The 11684-nt window shown below is 51.6% G+C and overlaps 1 protein-coding gene across 2 annotated transcripts; it reads left to right on the top strand.

The window, feature by feature from the left end:
* Positions 1–1106: 1106 nt before the first annotated feature.
* FNDC5 (fibronectin type III domain containing 5) lies at positions 1107–7201 on the top strand. 2 transcript variants are annotated; one of them, XM_063107158.1, is made up of 6 exons: positions 1107–1200; positions 2852–2967; positions 3382–3580; positions 4042–4131; positions 6078–6211; positions 7152–7201. In XM_063107158.1, exons 1-6 carry the CDS (start codon positions 1107–1109, stop codon positions 7188–7190), a joined length of 672 nt encoding a protein of 223 aa, XP_062963228.1. In that variant the 3' UTR covers positions 7191–7201. The 2 variants fall into 2 exon arrangements, with proteins under 2 accessions (XP_062963228.1, XP_062963227.1); XM_063107157.1 differs by lacking the exon at positions 7152–7201 and having other exon boundaries at positions 6078–6265.
* Positions 7202–11684: the final 4483 nt, after the last annotated feature.

Raw genomic sequence — 11684 nt, 5'->3', positions numbered from 1 at the left:
GGCTAGAATGGGGGTGGGGAGACCTGGAGCCGTTACCCCCAACATTGCTCTTAGAGAGAGATTGTTCCAGATTGTTCTCTGATTGGGGAGGAGCTGGCACAGACAAATTCTAGAATCTCAGGAATTCCAGGATGTGTGAAGTCGCTCTGGGTGCGGAGACAGTTGAATCAAGCACAGCTCTGGGAATTGGACCAGGTTGTATTCAAATCCCGGCTTTGCTGTGGGTCCTTGGACAGGTGTAAGCCTGTCCACGCTGCAGTCTCCTCCTGTGCAAAATGTTCACAGTAGAGTCCGACCTCATAGGGTTGCAGTGAGAATTCAGCCACAGAAAGCAAGTAAAGCCTACCACAATATCGGCACCTCATAGATGCCCGTTATTGCTCTCATTATGGGGATAAACACGGAGGTCCAAAGAAGGCAAAGGCCTGGCCTGGGGTCACAAAGCTAGGCCCTCCAGTGAGTCAGAGTACCCTCTTCTCGGCGCCACGGTAAACGATGAGCACCTAATGTATGCTCCTAGCACCTACTTAGCACTGTGCTCACTTCTGCCCAGCTAGCAAGGCCTCGGGTCTGGGGTGGAGAGAGAGGTGGGGACTCCAGGCCTTGGGAGGGGAGGTCCGCCTTGGGGTGGGGTGGGAGCGCAGACGAGCCTCTCCATGGCACTTGTCCTTTCTCTACCTTAGGAAAGGGCAGAGATGGGAGCCGGGTCAGGGCTGAGGGTCAGGGGTACTGCAAGGTTGGGGCTGACCGTGCTGGGGGCGCAGAGAACCCCGCCGGGCGGCCAGAGACTGACAGCCGCAGTCGTCCCGGCCGCCGACCCGGCTGGGAGCGGGGGCAGGGGCGGGTCGCCCTCCGCCCCTCACCCCGCCCCCGCGCCTCTCCCCGCAGCGGGGGCGCCCCGCCCCCCGGGCGCCCGACGTGGACGCGGCCGCCGCCGCCGCCGCCGCCGCCGCGCGGGAGTCGCTGTCCGCGGAGCCGACATGCAGGAGGCGCGGGGCGGCGCGGGGTGGCCGGGCCGCGGGCCGGAGCGCCAGCGCCAGAGGCCGCCGGGCGCCGGAGCCGCGTCCCCCTGCGCCGCCCCGGGCCGGCCGGCCGGAGGAGCCGCCATGCCCCCCGGGCCGCCGTGCGCCTGGCCGCCCCGCGCCCGCGCCGCACTCCGCCTGTGGCTGGGCTGCGTCTGCTTCGCGCTGGTGCAGGCGGGTAAGGGGGCCCGGGGCGGGGGGCCGGCGCCGGGAGGCTCCTCTCCCGCCCAGCCACCTGGGGCTCCTCGCTTCCCTCCCCTGCTCGCTAGGGACCCCTGTCTCGGCCGCTCACTGCTCCTCTAGCACAATCCCCAGCCTCTCTTCACCTTCTTGACCCCAGACCCGTCCTTCAGCCTCCAAACCTCTTCCCATCACCTCTGCCCTGGGTTTTCTTGTGATCCCCAGTCCCCCAGTCCCATTCCCCTGACCCAAGGTCTTTGCCTCAGGTTCCCCAACTCCCTTCTCTGGCCCAGGGAGCAGCTGAGGACACCAGTGCCCCCACCTTGGGCCTGCCTCTCTGTCCCCAGAGACCTCTCACAGGCCAACTCTGTAGGAGGAGCGGATGGGATCCGTTCTGCAGGAGTAACATTTGTGAAGGGGATGGGGACTGGCACCCGAGGGCGCAGAGCTGGTGAGGGTGGACCCCAGAGCCCGGTGCAGTCAGTGCCTGACCTGCCCCGTGGGGATGGGCCTCCTCCTCGCCCAGCCTTTCCTGCCGCCCTGTCTCTGTCCCTTTGGCTGCCACTTAACTGCCCATCTCTCCTCCCCATCTGTCTCTCCCAGGCTCAGTGCTCTCTACTCCCATCTCTGTGTCTGTCTCCAATACCCCCTTGTCTGTTCTCTGGTTCTGTCTGCCGCCACCTGTCTGTGTCTGTCTCTGTCCATCTCCTTGTCTGGCTTTGTCTCCCCCAGGTCCCAGCTCTTGGGCCTCAGGTCCACTTATTGATGGGGTGAGGGGGTGCAGCTCAGGCCAAGGTCTTTCCTTTGCAGCACCTGCCCCCTGGGAGATGCAAAGGTTTGTGTGACTCCACTGCCCCTTTCCTAGAAGGTTCTTCCTTCCCTGACCCCCACTGTCCCCATCACTCTCCTTCCTGCTTCCCTCCTGTTCTCTTCTCAACTGATCCCCATTCATCCTCTTTCCCATCCAGAAGGCTCCACCCTGCCCTCTTGACTCTCCACTGAGGAGCCCTGCCCCTAGTGACCCCATCTTCTCCTGCCACCTCTCCACATGTTTCTTGGGGCCAGTGGAGTGTGGAAAAGAGTCTCACATAGACCCTTCCTCCAGCTTCGTTCTGCCTGGGCCACCACAATTCGGGGGGTTCTTCTGTTGCTCCTCACTGCTATCTCAGGGCTCACCCCCACAGAGCCCTTCTCGACCTCTGGGTCTTTCTCCTTCCCTCAAGGTCACTCACTTGACAGTGCAGTATTGTAGAAAGAGCACTGGACTGGCAGTCCTTTTTACTGCTTTTCATCAGCCAGCCTTCAGCTTCTGTATCTCCCCTCCATACCTGTCCCTCCCAATCCTAACTACCTATCCATTAGACCTGGCCCTGTCCCAGGCCCATCGATCTTAGCCTGGGATGCCTGGTGGGGCCGGCCTGTGGCCAGCAGGGTTTCTACCCTATTCACAAGGAGCCTGGGGCCTCTCAGGCCTGGCTTTTCAACCCACTGAGGAACTGAGAGCCATGTTGCCGACCCGATTTGAGGCCTTAGTTTCTTCCTTCCCCCACTGCATGTCCTCCCCCAGGTTTCCCTTTCTCACTTATGAGACAGTGAGCCTGGGCCTCACAGCAGAGGATGCTCAGGCTCAGGTGCCTCCCACCCCCCAGACAGCCCTTCAGCCCCTGTGAACGTCACAGTCAGGCACCTCAAGGCCAACTCTGCGGTGGTGAGCTGGGATGTCCTGGAGGATGAGGTTGTCATCGGATTTGCCATCTCTCAGCAGGTAGCCTTGAGGGTCCTTGGGAGGGAAAGACTCATCAAGATAGTGGGGGTGGGGTGGAGGTGGAGGGATGGGGGTGGAGAAATAGAAAGGAAAAAGGAACTCGGGGCAAGAGAGATGGCAGCAAGTTGCACACATAGCTTAAAATTGGGGCCCTAGAAGGGAATCAGTCAGGGAAGAAGGGTTCAGGAGCTTTCAACTAGAACACAGCAATTAAGAGCAGGGTTGTGCTCTCAGACACTCCTGTGATTTGGGACTAGGCTCCAATTCTCACTAGATCTGTGGTGAGGGGCAACTTCCCTAACCTCTCTGTGAAATGGAGATAAGGATAGCAGAAGTGATAAGATTGTAGATGTAAGGGATGTCACTGCTGGGAGGTGGGAGAAGGGGCTGTTGACTGGGCTCTTGCCTTTGCAGAAGAAGGATGTGCGGATGCTGCGCTTCATCCAGGAGGTGAACACCACCACCCGCTCGTGTGCGCTCTGGGACCTGGAGGAGGACACTGAGTACATTGTGCATGTGCAGGCCATCTCCATCCAGGGCCAGAGCCCAGCTAGCGAGCCAGTGCTCTTCAAGACCCCACGCGAGGCCGAGAAGATGGCCTCCAAGAACAAAGGCAGGCACGGGTGGCTGTTGGGAAGAACAAGGGAGGGGTGAGGGGTGGTCACGGCCAGAGCAGTGAGTGGCTTCAGGAGAGTACTACCTGCCCCTATTCCTCCCCCTCAGACCCCCACAACCAAGTAAAGCAGTAGCTGAGAGAAGGATCACTCTAGTCCCCAAAGTCACTGGGTATAAAAACTCCCACCTTTGGATTGAGTCCTATCACTGCCACCCCAAGTAGCCATATATTTTTTTTCCTGGTGGCTGGCCAGTACAGGGTTCCAAACCCATGACCTTGGTGTTATAAGGCTGCGCTCTAACCAACTGAGCTACCAAGTAGCCATAATATGCTCTCGAATCTCTTTATGGTAGATGTGTGGGCATCTGTAGAAATAAGCACTTTTTGTCTTGGGCTTTGCCCTAGAGCAGTGGCTGGGGGAGAAAAGGAGCCCGGACCTAGTGTCTCTCTCCCCACAGATGAGGTGACCATGAAGGAGATGGGGAGGCACCAGCAGCTGCGGACAGGCGAGGTGCTGATCATCGTTGTGGTCCTGTTCATGTGGGCGGGTGAGTCTGGCCTCCAAGCCTCCTCCTTCCCTGAGCCTTTGGGAAATGGAGGCCCTGACTAGACACCTTCTCTCACCGAAACAAAGGGTAAGGGTCTTGGAGACATCTGAGAGGAGTTGAAAAGCCTCCAAGTCCTGCCTGGGACAGCTCTGGGAACCAGATCTGACCCCTTCTCTAACCCACTCCTCACAAAAAAATAGCGTATCGATAGCTGCTTTGTAGGATTAAATGAGTACTCACCTCTCTCTCCCTCAGAAGTGGGTTAGCCCCCTGGGGTGGGCACATCCACAGCCCCTTAACCTTCCGGCCAGGGCCGCAACCTCTTCTTCCTCTTCTGGGGTGCTGTGCCTCCAGGGGCTTCAGGCCTGGGCAGTGCAGGGGAAGTCATTGCCTGGCCTCAGGCTTGGGACTCTCTCCTAATCTCCTCATCCTTTTAGACCAGCTCTGAGACTACCACCATGAAGACTTCCCCAATCCATCCATTAGAATGGCCCTTCTGCCTCTCTGCTCCACAGCACCATCTGTCCCTCTCTTAAGCCCTTTTTATGTAAGTTAGTTGGGCTCTTGTCTCTCTCCTTTCCCCCTGGCCTGTGAGCTCCCTAAGGATAAAAACCAAATTTCATTCATTTTTGTACTCAACTCAACCAATACTTACTGAACAATGACTCCGTTCCAAACAGTAGTGCTACAGTCAAGACCAAGAAGGCCCTGTGCTTGCGAAGAGCTCAGTCTGGAAGAAGCCAGGTCCAAACTTACCTATAATTCAATATGATGAATGCTGTAATATACCATGTATGGGAGCAGAGGAAAGGGAATTAATTCAGGGGCTAGGGGTAGAAATCAGGAAAAACACAGAGAGGAGATAACATGGGAATTGAGCTTTGAAGGATGAGTAGGAGTTCATTAGGCAGCCAAAAGAAGAAAGGTGTTCTGGGCATGATGTGTTCAAGAAATTAAGCTAAGTCTGGCTCAGTGCAGCTCTGATCTAAGAGAGAAGGTAGAAAATGGGTAGTAAAGGATGGTGAGGCTGTAGACTGGAGTCTTTTGAGGGATTTGAATACCATGCTAAAGCTTTATTAGTATGGTGGTTGAGAGGGCATACTATTGTAGAAGCATTTGGGAAAAAATGTTCCTTCAGCACATTGAAAAATAGGCACTTGAAAAAAAGCAGGAAAAACAGTTGTACAAAAGAGGAGGCTTGCTTATGGTGCACTATTAGACTTGGCACAGACAGTATTCACTTAACAATATAAACATAATGAATTAACCCAAAATTGTGATGTAATTGTTAGGATAATGGGGAGGGACATAGGGGACTTTATCTACCATGGTACGAAGTCAACAGATATCTAAAACAGATCAAGAAATAGTATACTTATAGAGATAAAATGGGGGAAACACCTAGAATTGGAGTTGGCTGCCTTAAAACTATCTTTCAAAAAATATTATGTTCGTGTGTTATCAGTTTGATAAAACTAAACATTTAACAGACTGTAGGCCCTGGAGTTTTACATCCCAGCTCCACCACTTCTGACCTTGAGTTAATTAGGTAAACTCTCTCTGCATCAGTGTGCTCACTTGTAACCTGGGATGACAATAATAGGTACCCTCATAGAGTTGTGAGGATTAAGTGAGGTAGAATACGGTGCACAGCACAGGGCCTAGCACATGCTCAGCAAGTGCTATTATTGTTTCTATTTTTCCTTAAAGGAAAAGGGGAGTTGTTCAGAGGTTTATAGGAAGGAAGGGGAGGAGACACGATCAGATACATGTTGTAGGAAGATCCACTGCCTGGCATCAGTGGAAGAGCTGGCTGGGGAGGGAACAGGATGAAGCTGGAGAGGGAGGGTGCTGTAGTAGTGTAGGGGAGAGCAAGTGCTGGTGGGAATGAAGTGGGAGGAAAGCACTCAGGTCTGGCCTCTGACTGCTCCCGGTTTTCACCCCAGGTGTCATTGCCCTCTTCTGCCGCCAGTATGACATTATCAAGGACAATGAACCAAATAACAACAAGGAAAAAACCAAGAGTGCATCAGAAACCAGCACACCAGAGCACCAGAGCGGAGGTCTGCTCCGCAGCAAGGTGAGGGCAAGACCTGGGCCTGCATGGGTGGCCCTGTGCCTTGTGTGCTGGTAGTTCCCTGGATGGCAGAAGGGGTCAGCTCAGGGTTTGGCATGGCTGCAGCTGGGCAGAGCCAGGCTTGGCTGCTGACTGTGTGACACAGGATCCACTGCAAATTGATTTTGGATCCTCTCCTTTTGCAGGGTGCCAGGGGCCAGTGGTGGTTGAAAAAAAGGCGGGGGAAGGCAGCAAGTAGGAAGGGCAGAATTCTTGGTTGGTTTGGGACAACCAGGGTAGAGGGTTCTGGGCTCATTTCTGCTCCTGCTGTGCTGTGTGACCTTGGACAGGTGCTTTACCTCTGTATCCTCATTTCCTCTTCTGTAAAACAGATATGAAAACCTTTTCAGTGCTTGCTTGAGCAGCTCAGAAGAAAGGCAGTAGAGAATGTGAGAGGATCTCATGATTCTGACAATGTTATCCAACAAACATCTGGCCCTCTCTACATCTCTTCCCTCCTTCTCCTGTACCCTCTGGCTTACTGTCCTCTCTCTTGGCTTCTCTTTTCTGGCGCATTTCCTGAAGCCTCTTATTAACCCCCATTTCCAGAAGCACCTCAATAATGTCAGTGGCTGACGCTGCACTCAGAGGCACATCTGCAGGATGTGAGAAAACCATCCAGAGGGATGAGTCTGCTGGGGGTGGACTGGGGACCAGGGGCCCTGGACCCAGGACCCAGGACCCAGTCTTGGCCATTCAGCTGAGTGAGGCTGAAGGCTGGGTTTGAGAAGGCAGACAGACAAGATATCCAGGCAGGGCTACTCTTTTCTTTCCACAAGGGACAAGAGCCTGGCTTTTAGACTGCAGTCCTGCTGCTCCCTTCCTTCTTCTGTCCTGTTTCCAACCTTGCAAGAAGTCTATTCACAATTAGCCCTGGCCGCTTCTCTCATTTTTTTCCTCCCAGTTTCCAAACAAGCCCTCAGTGAACATCATCGAAGCGTGACTGCCTGTCTGCAGGGAAAAGGATTTCATTTTTCTTCTCTGCTGGTCCCCAGGTCCAGGGCACAGGGAGAGGGAGACTGCAGCAGGGTGGGGGAGGAGGCACGGATAGCTGCACAGTTCTCCCTCTTCCCCCTGTCCTAGTCTGATGAAGGAGGCTGAACTACAAACCCGAATTCTGCAAAAAAAATAAATAAGCCACAAAACTAAAAGGCCTGGTCCCATTCTGGAAAAGGCAAAGCTGCATGAGACACAGCCTTCTGCCTCCTCGCCTCTCCTGGACTGGTTTCCTCTTTGAGAAAATGCACAAAGCTCTGGGAGACGATAAGCACTAAGACTGACTCAAGCTGTGTCTTTCAGACCAAGGAACATCAGGGAAGCCGTGAGGCTGCCTGTCGTGCAGGGTCATGGCTGCCATCAAGCCTTTTCTGGATCAGCCATCAAGGACTTGTTTGTGGTATAATGCACACCTTTGCAAGTGTGTGAGAGTTATCTGTCACTTGGAAAACAAAATCAGAGGGCTGCACTCCAGAGGGTAGAGAGATTCCCCCAAGGACTGAGCTGGTAGCCTGCATCCTCTGTCTTCTTTGACTGTAAGTTAATCAGTCTGGGGTCTTAAGAAAACCTGGAAGGCATTGGCCCTGTTTCTTTAGGAAGAGTCTCTTGGAGTTTCAGCAGTGCTGGCTTGGACAATTGAGAAGGCACATTCACATCCAGCATCCTGGGGGCTGCTAAACCACCCACTCTGGAGTGGAAACTGCCGGAAGGCAGGCCTGAGTCACTCACTATGGACAGGCAGAGCAGCCCTGGTTGTCACCACTGGCCTCTGGGGTCTTCATATCTTGCCATTCTCATCCAGGGTTCTGTGACAGTTACCCAGGGTTCTCATGTCCTTCCCTAGAGCCTGAATGGTGTAACATGACAGGTCTCTCCACTGCCCCTTTCTGGTTAAAAAAAAAATGGTGCTTGATGAGGAAAGGCAGACTCTTCCCTAGGACTGACGAGTTATGGCTACCAAATGCCTGCATGGGAAGAGGTAGACTTCTGCATTTTCCATTGGTAGCCAAGGATGGGAGTGTGGGAGGACTGCGCCTAGCACAAACCTACATGGTGGGCGCTCAGTAAACATTTGTTGAACTGAATGATAAGAGCACTGGCCCCTGAGCCAGAGAGCTGAAAGCCATCACCCAGTGACCACCCCTTCTAGTCTACAAGAGTTCTCAAGGCTGTGTCGGCCACTGCTCTGCTTTGCCCACGTGTGGGAGCACAGGGGAGGAGAGACAGGATAAAGGGCAGACATCAGCAATACTAAGGGCTTCCTCATGGGAAGGCATGAGGCTCTACTCATTGTCTTGTGACTTCCATCCCTGCTGAATGGAGCTGCAAGGCCAAGGCTCCTTAGGGGAGAGGTCCTTACCTCTGATCCAGTTAGAGCAATAACCATTTTTTAAATGTAAAATAAAAAGACAAATGAAAAGGCACATCCTTGTCTTCTGGTAAATGCCTAAATGTTGCCCTCTTTTTCTGGCAGTTGGCAGCAAGTCAGGATGTGTGGAGGAGGGCGTCAGTTCTCCCTCTCCATTTTGGCCTGCAGCTTCTTAGGGACATGCCTGCCAGCCAAGCTGGAGTTGGAAGGGAAATCTCGAACAGATGGGGGTGCACGTGTAAGAGAAGAAAATAACTGCTCCGTCATCCTATTACTGAGGCTCCCCCAAACTGAGTTAGGCTGCCTCACTGCATAGGTATGCAGGCTGGTACTCAGTTTTTAAAACAAGGGGTTTTCCCTTCTGGATGGGGCTGGGTGCTTTCCCTGGCCAAAGGAATGCAATTCTTGTTTCTCCCCAGGGCAAAGAAGGAAGTGAAAAGGAACTACAAAAGCTGCTTTCAATAGCTCAGTATTCACAGCCTGCTGTTCTGGGCTGTTAAAGAAACATCATTATGATCCCAACAGCAGGCTGAAAGGTAATGATGCCATTAGGCAATGAGCAAACCAGTAAATGGGGCACCTCGAACATTCCTGTCCAGAGCCAGGAAGAGCTTGGGGAGAAAATGTCAGTTAAGCAGGGCTTACAGCAGACTGTTCTGGAAGGTCCTGAAAGTAGAGGGAAAACAGGTCTTAGAGGGAAGGTGGGAAAATAGGAAACTGATTAGCACACAGAACTCTAAGCCAAACCTCAGGAGGCACTTCCTAGGCCTTCTGTGCCCATCTAGTGGCAAATGATGGAGAAGCCAAGTCAGCATTAGGTATACGTAGTTGTCAGTGGGGCTCAGGGAGCTTTGCTAATGGGGGTTTCCTGTCTTCAGCTAAATCTGTGCTTGTAGAACATCATAAAGGGTATGAGGGAGGAGTAGCAGACAACACTCCTGGCTTAGATAAAGCTCCATTCCCTTTAATTATCTCCATAAACTCCCAAGTTCTACAAAGATTGAATTTTTCCTGAATCAACTGTAGTTGCAAGGTCGAACCCTACAGCTGTGACTTGGGATGTGGTCCTTTCACCACCACTCAAGATCCGCAGAGATTGCTCACAACTTTCAAAGGGCACAGGCAGGTCTTTCAGACCAAGAGGCCCGTGGGAGGAATGCCAAAATGAGAGGTAGGAGACCCTGTCTTGTAATAACGTAACACCTCAGGAAAGTTACTTCTCTGAGAGTAGGCCTTGGTTTCCTTACCTGCCAAAAACGGGTTAAAAAGGATTCCCAGCTAGAGTAGGAGCCAAGGGGTGTGCTCCTAGGAACTAGAAGGAAACCTCAGGGTTGCAAGGCAGACAGACTAGTGAATGTTTCTGGAGCAGGAGCCCTTTTCTCCTCCTACTCCTGTCCCCTCAACACCTAGCTTTTCAGTATGGTCCTTCTCTAGACTCCATATTTAAGATCACCATTTCAACCCTTTACAGAAATATGTAACATCTCACCAATCCATTCACATGATATTTCAAGACTTCTACTTTATTTCTTACCCTCTTTAAACCTATTTGACAGTTTTTGGATTTTGCTTTTAAGAAGCCTCTAAGAAGAAATTGCTTCGGGCCGGCCCGTGGCTCACTCGGGAGAGTGCGGTGCTGAGAACACCAAGGCCCCGGGTTCGGATCCCATATAGGGATGGCCGGTTCGCTCACTGGCTGAGCGTGGTGCTCACAACACCAAGTCAAGGGTTAAGATCCCCTTACCAGTCATCTTTGGAAAAAAAAAAAAAAGAAGAAGAAGAAATTGCTTCCATAAATGGGACACCCTGCCCAACCCCCACCCTCCCAACCAGCTCCAACCCCACCAAGCTCTATCGGTACAAAATATTCCCAAACCTTCAAATGTGGCTTGAAGCTAAGTTGAAGGAGATCTTTGTACACAAGTAGTTCCTTAGTGATACACTTCAGGACTATCACTTGGATGGCTTTAAAGGTTATGCAGAAGATTACATTCCACCCCCTTCTCAATGGGGGAAGAATGGGGAGGGCCAGGTTTTCTGTGTATGGCATGTTCCAGTTGTCATAGGGGAAGGACAGGTGGGTGGGGAGGAATGACAAGGCAGGAGGTTGTTCATTAAAGAATTCCACCACTGACCAGCTGATGCTTCCTGTGACAAGTGAAAATTTTTTTCCTGACAGGTGCTCAGGCATACAAAGCAAGCACACCCTAGGGTCAATTTAGGAATAATTCTTTTTTCTTTTAGAAAACCAGGACAACAGGTTGGCTGGTTAGCTGGGTCGGTTAGAGTGCAGCCTTATAACACCAAGGTCATGGGTTCTGATCCCAGTACACACCAGCCGCCAATAAATAAATAAACTTCATTTTTAAAAAAAAAGAAAGAAAGAAAGAAAGAAAAGAAGGACAACACTAAGAAAAGCAGGGAACTCTTTCTAGTTTTAGATGGTTGGGTTTTTTCTTCCTATAAAAGCTAAAATGGGCTGGTTAGAGAATGAGCCCATTCTTTTTAGAAAAGGTCCATTTCTCCTTTTCCTCCTCACTTTTCCATAACGTAAAATGAACTGTGGGTAAGGAACATCATTAGTTCAGAGAATTCAGCGTGGTCTCTGAAACTTTGGTTCCTACAGTAGTCACACATTGCTAAAAAGGAAGTTAAGTAATAACCATACAAAGGATCATCTATACCTGACGGGAACAAGATGGATATGTATAGATCAAGAGTACCTTAGATTGAGACAATATCAAAGAGCTGAGTACTCAGCAAATTTATATTGAGCCTTTTGCCTGGACTCAGAATATGTATTTTGTCTAAAATAATATATACAACAAAACTTACAGAACACCAGGCCAGAAAGCCTGTCCAAACATGTTCCTACTTGTTTTTTTAGTGTGGGTTGAGATTTTAGAAGCACTGGCTAATATAGGTGACAATCTATTATTGCCTTCCCTTTTATCCTTGCTTCTGGGTGTAAGTCTAAGAAGCTTAGGTTCACTAAAGGGATCTAAGGAATGCTGTGTCTCCCACATCTACCCACACTTATCCAACGCTTACTTTAGGTTTGAGGAGCAGCAG

This window comes from Cynocephalus volans, chromosome 8, assembly GCF_027409185.1.
Source record: "Cynocephalus volans isolate mCynVol1 chromosome 8, mCynVol1.pri, whole genome shotgun sequence".
NCBI lineage: Eukaryota > Metazoa > Chordata > Mammalia > Dermoptera > Cynocephalidae > Cynocephalus > Cynocephalus volans.
The sequence above is the reverse complement of the archived record's forward strand: the minus strand, read 5'-3'. Positions and strand labels throughout refer to the sequence as shown.